At 46.8% G+C, this 11486-nt stretch overlaps 1 protein-coding gene across 1 annotated transcript in view; it reads right to left on the bottom strand.

Annotated features, from left to right (window-relative positions):
• The window catches only part of BRINP2 (BMP/retinoic acid inducible neural specific 2), a 143713-nt gene that overhangs the window by 20431 nt on the left and 111796 nt on the right, over positions 1 to 11486 (bottom strand). The window contains exons 3-4 of the mRNA XM_045297973.1: positions 10992 to 11182; positions 9537 to 9745 (exon numbers count right to left, since the gene is read on the bottom strand). Of these exons, the coding sequence (XP_045153908.1) occupies positions 9537 to 9745; positions 10992 to 11182 (400 nt within the window). The remainder of the gene's footprint in view (positions 1 to 9536; positions 9746 to 10991; positions 11183 to 11486) is intronic.

Raw genomic sequence — 11486 nt, 5'->3', positions numbered from 1 at the left:
AGGATGCACACAGAAGCCCAGGGCAATATGGCCCTTTTAGTGCACACCACCAATAACACTCCCTACATAGGGTCCCCAAAACATTTTCAGTCGTTCTTCCCTACAATTGGAGGTCGGTCCTCCCACTTTTCCTACCAACAGTCATGCAGTTGTGCTCCCCCACGACGTATGTGCTCGCTTCCCCTCTCCTGACTCCTTTCCCCATCAGCCTTCCTCATCCCTCTGATAGGGCTGTCTGCCTGTCCGGGGAGGGGTGAGGAGGGGGCGTCTCATCATAGATTTACATTCCTTCCCCCTCCTTTAACCATTTGATCCCAGCTAATGTGAAGTGTCCTGTGGCAAATTATTTTTTTCCACCTTTCATCCAATCACAAATGTAAACATTTAGCAAATATCCAAGGATTATCTAGAAATCCCAGGTAAATACACTACGTATAGCCATTGCCAATAAGGTAAGTAGAGATGTTTCTAGAGCCCCAAGGTCTGCCTCTCTCCACAGGAGGACCATAGGCTCTTAGTAATGTCTCCATTGGGAGCGTGGGTGGTGGCCTCCTGGTCAGGCTGCAGTGGGGAGGCAGAGCCAGCTTCATTTTAAGGTGAAGTCTTATCTAGGGTACTAAAGTCGCAATCAGATAATCCATGGTTAAGGAAGCACTAGTCCTGCTCTTCTGGAAAGTCTGCACATCTTGGCGTGGAGTAGCCTGGGGGCCAATGTGGATTCAAGTATTTGGGAGATTGTCTGTCCTTGCCTCCAGGGAGACTGGCACCACGCTGCATGAGTTTAGCCATGACTTTTCCATCCACCATCCCAGATCGATATCTCACCAGCACCCCGTCTAGGCAGCAAGAGCACTAGTGCACCTTATCTGGAAGTAGCATGTCTCCTAAGGAATGGGAGATGTCACAGTCCAGCCACACATGGAACATTTCATCTCCACGCCATCCCTACCTACCACCAATTCTTCTGCCCACTACCTTTGACAGTACTTTGGATGCTTTAAACAACAAGAGCAACTTTGCTCTGTTTATTTTCCCAAAGATTGGTTCCACTGGAGGACAATCCATTGGTATGCCACTGAAAAGGTGTCAGTCACTACGGATTTGGTTATTGTGGCATAAGGGTGAGAACGCGAAGCCGCAGAGACCAGGACTCCCAGGCCCGTCTCTTACCAGGGGAGCATCTCAGACCCGCTCTGCTCATAGCAGGAAAGTTCACTCATGTTTCACTGGGTCCCTCTCAAAGCCATTACCCTTTCCTTGGCCATCCGCCTCTGAGAACCTTTCTGTCCTCCCTAGGGAACTCAGAAGTACGGAGGAGAGAGGGGACTGAAGAGGGCCCATGCAAATTTTGCCTTGAGTCACCCAGATGACCTGGGCTCCCCTGAGGGACGGAGGCCCTGGCGGCATCTCCAGCACCTAAGGAAGGGAGCCCACAGAGGTGATGGAAGGTGCAGTTCACTCAGGCACACACATTCAAAGAGCACCTCAGATAAGTGTTCAGAATGGGAAAATAATTGCCTGCTAACTGGTCTGTTGACAGAGCCCACTTACCTTCACAAAGAACAAATGGATCGCAGGTTCATTAGCTCATCCAATTTTCCAGAAATATCAGACCTGTGAACCCTCTTCTGGAGAATCTACCCTCCTCCTGCTCTTGTCTTACCTGAAGGGACAACTCCAATGCTCAGCGGCCAGGAAAATGGGCTTTTACATGGGAGTGATAGGGCTGGGCAAAGAGAGCTTTAGAAAGCTGTAGACTGGGGGCACAGACAGTCACGGTGAAGAATGTGGACAAGCCCCCCTTCAGGATGCCTTGTGGGAAACACGGGCTTTTGCTGGGTCTGGGGGCCACGCGAGCTCCGTGTGGGCCTTTTTCGGTTAGCTCACAAGCATCTCAAACACTCTCCTCCTCATCCGTGCTTCCACTTTGATTAAATCGAAAGTGAGCTACAACTAAAGGCCAGTCCTCGTGCCTCCTTTAGGAGCCTGATCCTTTTCAGGAAATCATGGACAGGACGTAAAATTATACAACCCTTTACAGGTTGCAAAGTCTTGACACGTGAGGGGCGGGGCGGTGGTGAATCACCAGTACAGCGTTCACCTTCTCTGCAGGAGACCCAGATTCGACTCCTGGCCAACTGCAACTCAGTGCAGGAGCCACCTGTCTGTCAGTGGGGGCTTCTGTGTTGCTAGGGTGGTGTACAGATTTCAGTAGAGCTTCCAGATTAAGAGAGTCTAGGACAACGGTTCTCATCTTGTGGTTCACAACCCCTTTGGGGGGGTCAAACGATCCTTTCACAGGGGTTACCTAAGAAAACTGGAAAACATATTTCCAATGGTCTTAGGAACTGAGACACCACTCCTCTATCTGACTCCAGCTGGGTCCGCCCACATGCAGATATGACCACATAGAGTACCCAGCGTGAAGACTATGAACCATGCTACACCATGCTTCAAGACAGAATTTCATTATGTGTAATTTGAAATAAATATTTCACAGTATATAATTACATATTTTTATGATTAATCCCTGTGCTTTAATTATGTTCAATTTGTAACAATGATAATACATCCTGCATATCAGAAATTTACATGATGATTCATAACAGTAGCAAAATGACAATTGTGAAGCAGCAATGAAAATAATTGTATGGTTGGGGGGTCACCACAACAGGAGGAACAGTATTGAAGAGTGGCGGCATTGGGAAGGCTGAGAACCACTGCACTCAAAGGAAAAGCCTATATGCTCCTGGAAATGAGCCAATGAAGAGCCTATGGGTCACAACAGTCTGTGTCCACTGTGCGTGAGAGCCCCGTGATGGGGCCAGCGTGGCAGTGAACCACAGTGATGCCACATGGTCTCACCCTGCCCCCTCCCCTGCGGTAGAGTCGGCTGTGATAGTCACAATGTTTCACAACTGATAGAACTGAAAAATGTTGAGTGATCAGTAAAGGCACCCAGCCTCGTGCTGCAGCGGGGCTTGTGAGACTTCTGAGGTGCAAAACCCTTTGGTTAAGATCAAGGAGACAGATGGGAGGGGTTAAGGTGGTTAGAATAACTCTCTGGATATTGGGGTGCCTCCATGCCACCCAGTTTAATAGTGATTCTGGAAACTGGCTTAGCTACTGTTGAAGAATGTTCAGTTGTGAGAAGTAGGTGACACATATCGAGGCACCAATGGAATGGTTAGTTGTCAAGGATATGCTGTAAGTTTCTTAGCTCGCCCTCATTGGATAGCGCTATAGCTACGGCGTGTTTTAAAGCAAAGAGAGGGTCTCCTATGGAACACCCTTCCTGCCAGGACAAGATGGGCAGGTCCACTCAGCTAAGTAAGCAGAGGTGGGAGGTGATGGACAATCACACTCTTTGGCTGCTGAGTGGAAGCCTGCACGTGGAGAGTCCCATTAGGTCTCTGATGCAGAGATAGGGACCGAGGGGAGTGGATGTGTGTGAGAAACTAGCTGATCCTGGTTTTCCAAGTGTTCTCTGAATTGCATCCCACAGAGAGAACCTGCCGTGCTTCTTGCCATTGCAAAGTCTAAATCCCTCAGCCTAGTGCGAGCCCAATAGTCATCGCACATTCAACTTGTGATTGGAGCACTGCTGAGAAGATGTCAAGTGACCTTTGTCCTGGGAAGTACACTCACAGGCACAATATGAGGCACAGCTTAGGGGTCCCGACCACCCCTTACTCCACTACCCATTAACTTTCAGAAACTGTGGGTCTAGACAGCCATGATTAAAACTTTATAACCTTCATGCCCTGTTTTGGACTAATGGTGAACTCTAAGATAGAATTCTTTTTTTCCCTTGAGGTATTTTACCATGATGATATTGAGAAAAACAATTAAAAGGAGGTTCTGGACACTTAAAATATTGAGTGAATAAATAGCATCCGTCATGTGCCAGGAACTGAGACTGAATGCATAGGGGCGTGGTCTCTGCCCTGGGGGGTACTTGCTAAGAGATAAAATGGAACAAACATGTCCCATCAAGCCCAGGATCAACTCCATGGTAGGCAAAGCTACATGCAAGTTGAAGTTACCCAGACACAAAAGAGTCAAGCACAACGGGGGAAATCACTCTCACAAGAGAAGCGGGGAGATGAGCAGGTGCACATGCAAAGGCAGCAATGTGTGTTCCCACAAGAATGGGAGTGTGACCTCCTTCTCTAAGTTTCAGGGTCTGAACTGAATGTAGTGTCCTCTCCTTGGAGAACCATGCGATTCTCTGTCAGAGTCCTGATAATGTGCCATCTCCGGCGGGAGCTCCCTTGGGTATATTTCTAGTTTGTCCAACTAAGCACGTTTCCATGCACTTCCCCACACACTGAGCAGAAGATCCTAACCTTGGTGGAAGATGGCACGCTTAGGGATGTGATGGTCTATGCATTCATCCAACAAACGCCTTCTCACTAGCCATCACATGGCAACCTCTCAACTGGCGACTGGGAATCAAAGGTGAACAGGACCCAGTCCTTCCCAGGACAACTGGACAGTTTCATGTGGAGAGTTTGTTGACTTGAAGTTGCAGTTAAAATAATAAGTTCCATAAAAGAGGCATATGCTTGAAATAGTGAAGAGGAGAATTTATTTACCTGGGGAGCCAGCGAAGGCTTCACAAAAGAGGTACCTTTTAGAGGATCAAAGACGTGTAAGCAAGGGCTCCAGTGGAAAGTAAATGTTTTGAGAATGATGAGGGCAACAAATGTACAAATGTGCTTGACACAATGGATGTATATATGGATTGTGATATGAGTAGTACGAGCCTGCAATAAAATGATTTAAATTAAAAAATTTTTTTAAAGAAGTGTAAGTAAGAAGCACTCGGATGAACAGAGAAACCTTTCAAGAAAAGCAAACAGCAAATGCCAGGGGAAGAGCATGACTCGGCCACAGCTTATGGGCGGACTGTGAAGGATGCGGGATGGAGACGGGCAATGGCCAGGAAAGACTGTTGAGAGATGAGACCAGAAAGACAGCCGGGATACATCTTCAATAGTTTGTAGCTCGGTTCAGAAGAAGAGTAATTACTACGTCTCAAGCTCTAAGTGTGATATGGTTGATATTTCACACACACACATACACAAACACACCCACACATATAGTATCGCCATTTAGTTAGTTAGTTACTCTTCAAAGTAGACTTGTCCAACAATTTTAGGACAAGAAAATTAAGGTCCAGAAAAATTTGGAAACTTGTCACAAACCTCATCATGAGCAATGGTAGAGCTGAGACTGCTTACTCCCTTGTGTCACACTAATGCCATGACACAGTGGTTTGGGCTCTGTCCCAAGTACTGTTGAGAACCATGAAGGGGTTTTAACCTTGGGGGTAATAGGAAGTACAGTCATGATAACAGAATCAAGACTGAATTAGGGAGAAGAGTTTAGGATGTAGATGGGAATACTGGTTAAACGGGTAGCGCAGGAAAATCAGGTAAGAGTTGATGAGGTCCTGAATTAGTGGAATGGCAGGTAAGCACGGCAAAGTAGCCGAGGGTAAATTGAAGATTTACTCAAGGGAGTGCTTTCAATAGTAGACCAAACCATCTAAACCAGATGAGAAAAGAAATGAAGTTATTTAAGGATGCTGGCCATGGCCTTGCAGTTCGTCCTGACTCAGAGAGGCCTAGGTAGGCTTTCCAAGCCCAAATCCTTGCAGGAGCAGACAACTTCCTCACCCCTTCTCTCTATGTTTGATGACTAGTTTTAACTATGGCCTTGAAGTCGGACAGCTTAAAGACTGGAGAGAAGCATTAAGAAGAGTGTCAAGGGATGGGTCCCAGGCATACTGTTCATTGCCTGGCAAGACTACCACATCTTTACCACTGCGGTGTCAACACCACTTGTGTGGTCAGAACCCATTCCTGGGCTAAAGGGGAACATCCCCTAGTCGGACTCTGTCCCTTTAACAGACATTGAGCCCTCCGAACAAGACCCTGTCACCTCGGCCTCTTTGTAGACTCCTTGTCTTGGTGTTCTCATCACAGCTTGGCTGACCCTGAGGGCTGCCATCTTTCCCGAAAAACTCACATTCCTAGATGTGGGCTCGAGGTGGATCCTCCATGCTCTTTATTATGAGTAATATCCTGACCGCTGTTCCTCCTTCAGCACCTGTACCCCATTGGCAGGATGTTTCATCCGAACTCTACTATCCACTACCCTTTCTCAGTAAAAAGTTTTCTTATTAATCTCATTCATTGAGGATTTTTAGTATTAACCTTACTTTCTTGCCACCGCTGTCTGTACCAGTCAGATTGACCTTGCATCTGATATTATGACCTTGCATAGATAATCCTTCAACAGCTGGCTTTTGAGTTCCCAGACCCCCTCATCTCACTGGTGTTCCAGCCCTATCCAAGACATCCCTGCCCCAGAACCTGATATTGATGGTAATTACCACCCTTCCATAATCTCGATTGTAGCATAATACTCTCCCATTTCTCTAGCCCCTTACCTCCAAGAAGTCATCAAACATATTTGGCCTTTTAATCCTTTGACTTGATCAACTTTTCCCATTCTATAAACCCTTAATGTCCTGACTGCCCTCAGTGCCAAACTTAGATTCATGTGGTTGTCACTGTAATCACTCCCCTTCATGGATTCTCAATTCCTCTGTCTCTTTCTTCGTCCTCTGCATGTTCACACACACACACACACACACACACACACACACACACACACACTTTAGTTAAACCGAATTCTACATCTATTCCATGAATGCCTGTACAGGAATTGCTAAATGTAGCTGATAAGACTTGTAACTATACTGATTAGTTTCATGTTATAATTATGACCACAAGTCTCAAGTGAGCCCGTAGTGCTGCCCAGCAATCCACTACATTCAGCTAGTCAATTGACATCCTTTCTCCAAGATCATTTCCTTCATTCCTTTCTCTCTTCAGCAGTCCCTTCTCCATCCTTACATTTAAGGTCTCTGCTTATTTCATCAAGGAACGAGAATCAATCAGAAGATAATAGGATCCTTCAGAAGAGAAGATCCTCATCTCCCACACCACTGCATCTACCATCCCACCTGCATTTGTCCTTGCATAATCCATAGTGCACCTTATTATAAGGAAAAATATGCATGTTCCTATATATGACCAATCCTTCTATTCATGCAGAGTATCAACCCCTCTCACTTACTCCGTGAATTTTCTCTGCAAGGATCTTCTGTTTCTCCTTCATCATCAGTTTGAAACGGAAATCAAACTTTCCGATGGAATCATTGCAACTGCTATACAATATGCGGACATATCTATCATCTTAAAAACAAAACCACACCGCCCTGACCCCTTATAACTCTTAAGCCACCACCTATTTTCCTATGTCTTTACAACGGAACCCTTAGAGAGGGGTTTCTGTCTCTGATGCCTGACTATGCTTTCTCCCTTGAATATTCTATACTCTCCATGCCACTCTCATCCAGGTTGCCAGTGATTGTTTTGTTGTCAAATCCAAGGTCAATTCTGAATCTTCACCTTATTGGCCTCTTAACAGCTTTAACACAGCTGTTGACTTTCTCTGGGGAACCATTTCTTCGGCTGGTTGTGATGACTCCATTTAACCTGGTTTTCATCACCCTTCTCTGTTCTGTCTCATCCTTTTTTGTCTCATCCTTCTTAATGTCTGAATATTGGGGTGCCTCATACCTCCACCTTAGGGCTGCTTTTCTAACTACACATATTCTCTTGGAGTTAAGTTCTTCATGCACCCTAGTTATAGACACCACCGACATATGTGTTTACTTGGATGCCAAATTTATGTTCCCAAATCATGACCTTTCTCTTGAAGCCCTGGCATTATATCCAACTGCCTGCAGGGAGACATCTCTATCTGGATGCCTATTTTACATGTCAAGTTCAATGTGCACAAACAAATTCTTGATTTATTTGCTTCAAATCTATGATTCCTCTCAGTAAGTGAAATCATGGTTTCTCTGGCCAAAAAAAAAAATCTTGTATTTATTTGTGTTTTCTTTCTTCCAATCTTTTAGGTTAAACTTTAAGTTCTACCGTCTAGTTATATTTTGAACATTCTAATTTCTCCCCACCTGTGTGCCACTTCCTTTGCCCAACCCACTATGATTTCTCACTTTAACCACTGGTATTGTTCTAGAAGATCCTCTTCTTCTGCCCTCCTCCTTACTTAGGAAGACCCTTCTTGATCTAGCTCCTACAACCTCTGCAACACCACCTCCCATTTAACTCCCCACTGCCCGTTCACTCCATTTCAGCACTGCCTTCCTTGGGGTTCCTGTAGCATATCAGACACATGCCAACCTCAGGGCGTCAGAAATGGCTGTTTTCTCTGCAAACATGCAGTCCTTCAAGATGTCCATGGGTCCACTCCCTCCCTTCATTCAGCCTCTCAGACAAGCCCCCTCCAACATACACTGTTCTGTCACTCTATCCCCTACCTGCCTTTATCTTTTCATACCTTTAATCACCATCTGATATTACACATTGATCTAATGATGTCTCTGCGCTGACGTGGAAGCTTCATGAGGGCAGGGAGATTTTGTTTTGTCTTGTTCACTCTTGTATTTCCTCAAACCAGAATCGTGTCTGCCACATAGGCGCTCAATAAATATCAATTGGTGGGATAAATAAATGGGAAAATCATGCTCACTTTCAGATGGGATAAAAGACAAGGCTCACTTCTACTCTCCAGCCCAGCCATGTACTCAGAGTAAAGGTATAACCAGCATTCCTAAGCTTTGTGTTGTCACTCATTTTCTCTCCCCTAACATGCACGTTCCTAGAAAGTGTCTTGATGTAATAGAGTAGCTGTAGGGGTGGGGGGTCATAATTATTATAAGTGCACGACTTACATACACACAATCCCATGACTCCCCTGCTTAAAACTCTCCAACGATTTCCATCCCACTTTTAATTATATAAGCACTGCCTACCACAAGCATGGAATCTAGCCCCAGACTACTTCTCAACCTCCTGTCCTGCAAGTGGCGCAACATTCTTCTCGGTGTCCCGCCAGGACGCCCAGCTGGTTCTCTTCTCAGGACCTCGTAGGTACTGTTTCTTCTCGCAGATCTACACACAGAACGCTTTCTCCTGATCAAGAGAGCTCCTATTAGCTGTTCCCTCCTTTCTCCCCAGGAAATCAGTCTTCTTTCTATCGTTATTTGAAATGTCTTTGATTTAAAAGAAAAGCTTATTCTCCTCACCTCCCTCTAGACTAGAACTTGTCTGAGAGCAGGGAGTGCTCTTGTCTGTCTTTTCCACTCCAGTCGCCCAGCGGGAGCCAGAGTAGACGCTACTTGAGTAGAGTGGCACGTGCATGAGTAGATGCAGGTGGTACATGACTGTGTGCTGTAGAATGGGGAAACCAGACCACATGGAAGGGTCGATTGTACCTTCCATCAGGTGTCCTTCGCTTTTAGTTCAGGCAGGCCAGGCTGACGTAGAGGCAGCGAAGGCTGTGGGCGACCTGCCCCCCCGCCCACCAGAGAGAACCTCTGGGATTCCCCCGCCCCACATCTGCCCTGCTCGTCCCTCTCAGGTCCTTACCTTGATGGCCCCGGTGGCTATCTGGATATGATGCAGCCGTCGCAGTGTGCTCTCTCTGTCGATGAAGTAGGAGGCTGCCAACTGGTGCAGGGTCTCCAGGGACACAGCAGAGCTGTTCCCGCTGCCCACGGCCACAGGGACACCTCCTCCCGTCTCTGTCTTCCGACTCAGCTTCCTCTTGTCCACAAATATTGTCAGGGATTCTTCTCCTAGAGAAAACAACATACGTTCATTGACGTGGTCTTCTGCTCACTAGTCCCATATGCATAGGAACACGAAACCCTTGGTTAGAATAATCAGAACTAAGAGGGAGCCGACTGCCCCTGCTGTCACCCCCTTTCCCCACAGGGGAACTGGCTTCGGCTTCATTGCCTGACAGACTTCCTTTCTTACCCATAGTGCTTTAAGTCTCCTAAAGCTCAACCCACCCCACTGACTGCCCCTGTTGATCTCGATGTCTGGCAATGTCCCTCCTTGGGGAAGACAGACTTCTCCCTCTCAAGTTGTTTATGATCAGTCCCTCGGCATATTTCTGCTCCCGCAGAAAGGAAAAACAACTTGAAGCTCAGCTTCCTCCTCCCCATCAAATACTCAGCCCCTACCACATGCAGGGAACTCGCCCAAACCTTTCAGGAGCTTCTTGTTATCCACCAGACAGCAAACTAAATCTTACAGAAAAGTCTACCTTCATCTAACTTCTGATTCTGCCCTGGTTCCTAACCTCCTGTTGCACCATCCCCACCCCTACCCCACCCCCATCAAGCCTAGAGTTTTGAACACATTAGAAGTGGTTTGACTGATTACCAATCCTTATAGAGAGGAAGCAGGGGTCAGGAGCTCCACAGCATCTGCTTTTAAAAGATGTTTGTCTATGAATTTGACAACTGTAGTCAGCAAATATTAGGCTAGGGCGAAGCCTCAGGGTTAGATAGTTCAGTCAAAGGAAAACTGGGAGCGCCCCCTGCTGGCACATGCTTGGTAAACACATGTTGATCCCCAACCTCCTCAAATCCTGCCCTTCCTCAGCAGGTGGCTTGTAAGTAAGTCTCCAGGCTTTGGGGTGAATTTGGAAGTCAAGAACTGAACTTGTCCAAAACAAACAAAACCCTCACTGCCATCTAGTTGATTCTGACCCAAGTGACCCTACAGGACAGAGTAGAACTGCCCCTGTGGGTTTCTGAGACTGTACGTCCTGACGGGAGGAGAAAGCCTCCTCTTTTCTTCAGTGGAGTGTCTGGGCTTTCGAAGGGCTGGCCTTGCGGTCAGCAGCCCAGCAAGTCATCCACTATGGCCCTAGGGCTTCTGAACGGTTCTCCGCGACAAACCAGAAAGCAAGCCATCTCTCTTGCAATAATAGACCTAGAAGAGCAATATGGTCGGGTCTACAGTCGATGGGTCTTAAAACGATGTCTAATGACGGGGGACAGATAAGTGTGGGACCATGGTGTTCCTTACCTCCAAGGGTGGCGGAAAGCAAGAAATGAGTGCCGTACTTTTTGATGAGGTTTTCCGTCAGCTGTTGTAGGTTAGGTCTACGGCCCAGGAGGCGGATGTTCCGGATAAACTCCGGGGCGAGAGGCAACGGCAAACTGAAAAAGTCCTTCCTTTCCAGAGCCAGGCTGTTTACTTTCCACCGGGCAAACTCCCTAGGGACAGACACCGAGGTAAGGGAAAGGGCGGTGTATTTCTGAAAACGAGGCCTACAGTGTGAAGTAGATACTGCTCTTCCTCAACTTGTCGCCCCACTTGTCCCCTCAGACCCTCCATCCTCTTCGCCTCTCGCCTTCCGAGAGGCTCTTATTCCCAGGCTGCAAGGTAGCCCGTTGTTAGCTGTCCTTCGTCAGAGCCGACTCCCACTCAGCGTTTTCATCAGAGAATATCTGATTATTCATATGGAGGTGCTTTAAAAAGCAAACCAAATTCCATTGTATCAATTCTGCAGCATAGAAA

This window comes from Echinops telfairi, unplaced genomic scaffold (genome assembly GCF_000313985.2).
Source record: "Echinops telfairi isolate 266 unplaced genomic scaffold, ASM31398v2 ScPeMD7_7424;HRSCAF=8462, whole genome shotgun sequence".
NCBI lineage: Eukaryota > Metazoa > Chordata > Mammalia > Afrosoricida > Tenrecidae > Echinops > Echinops telfairi.
This window is presented reverse-complemented; position numbering and strand designations above follow the sequence as displayed.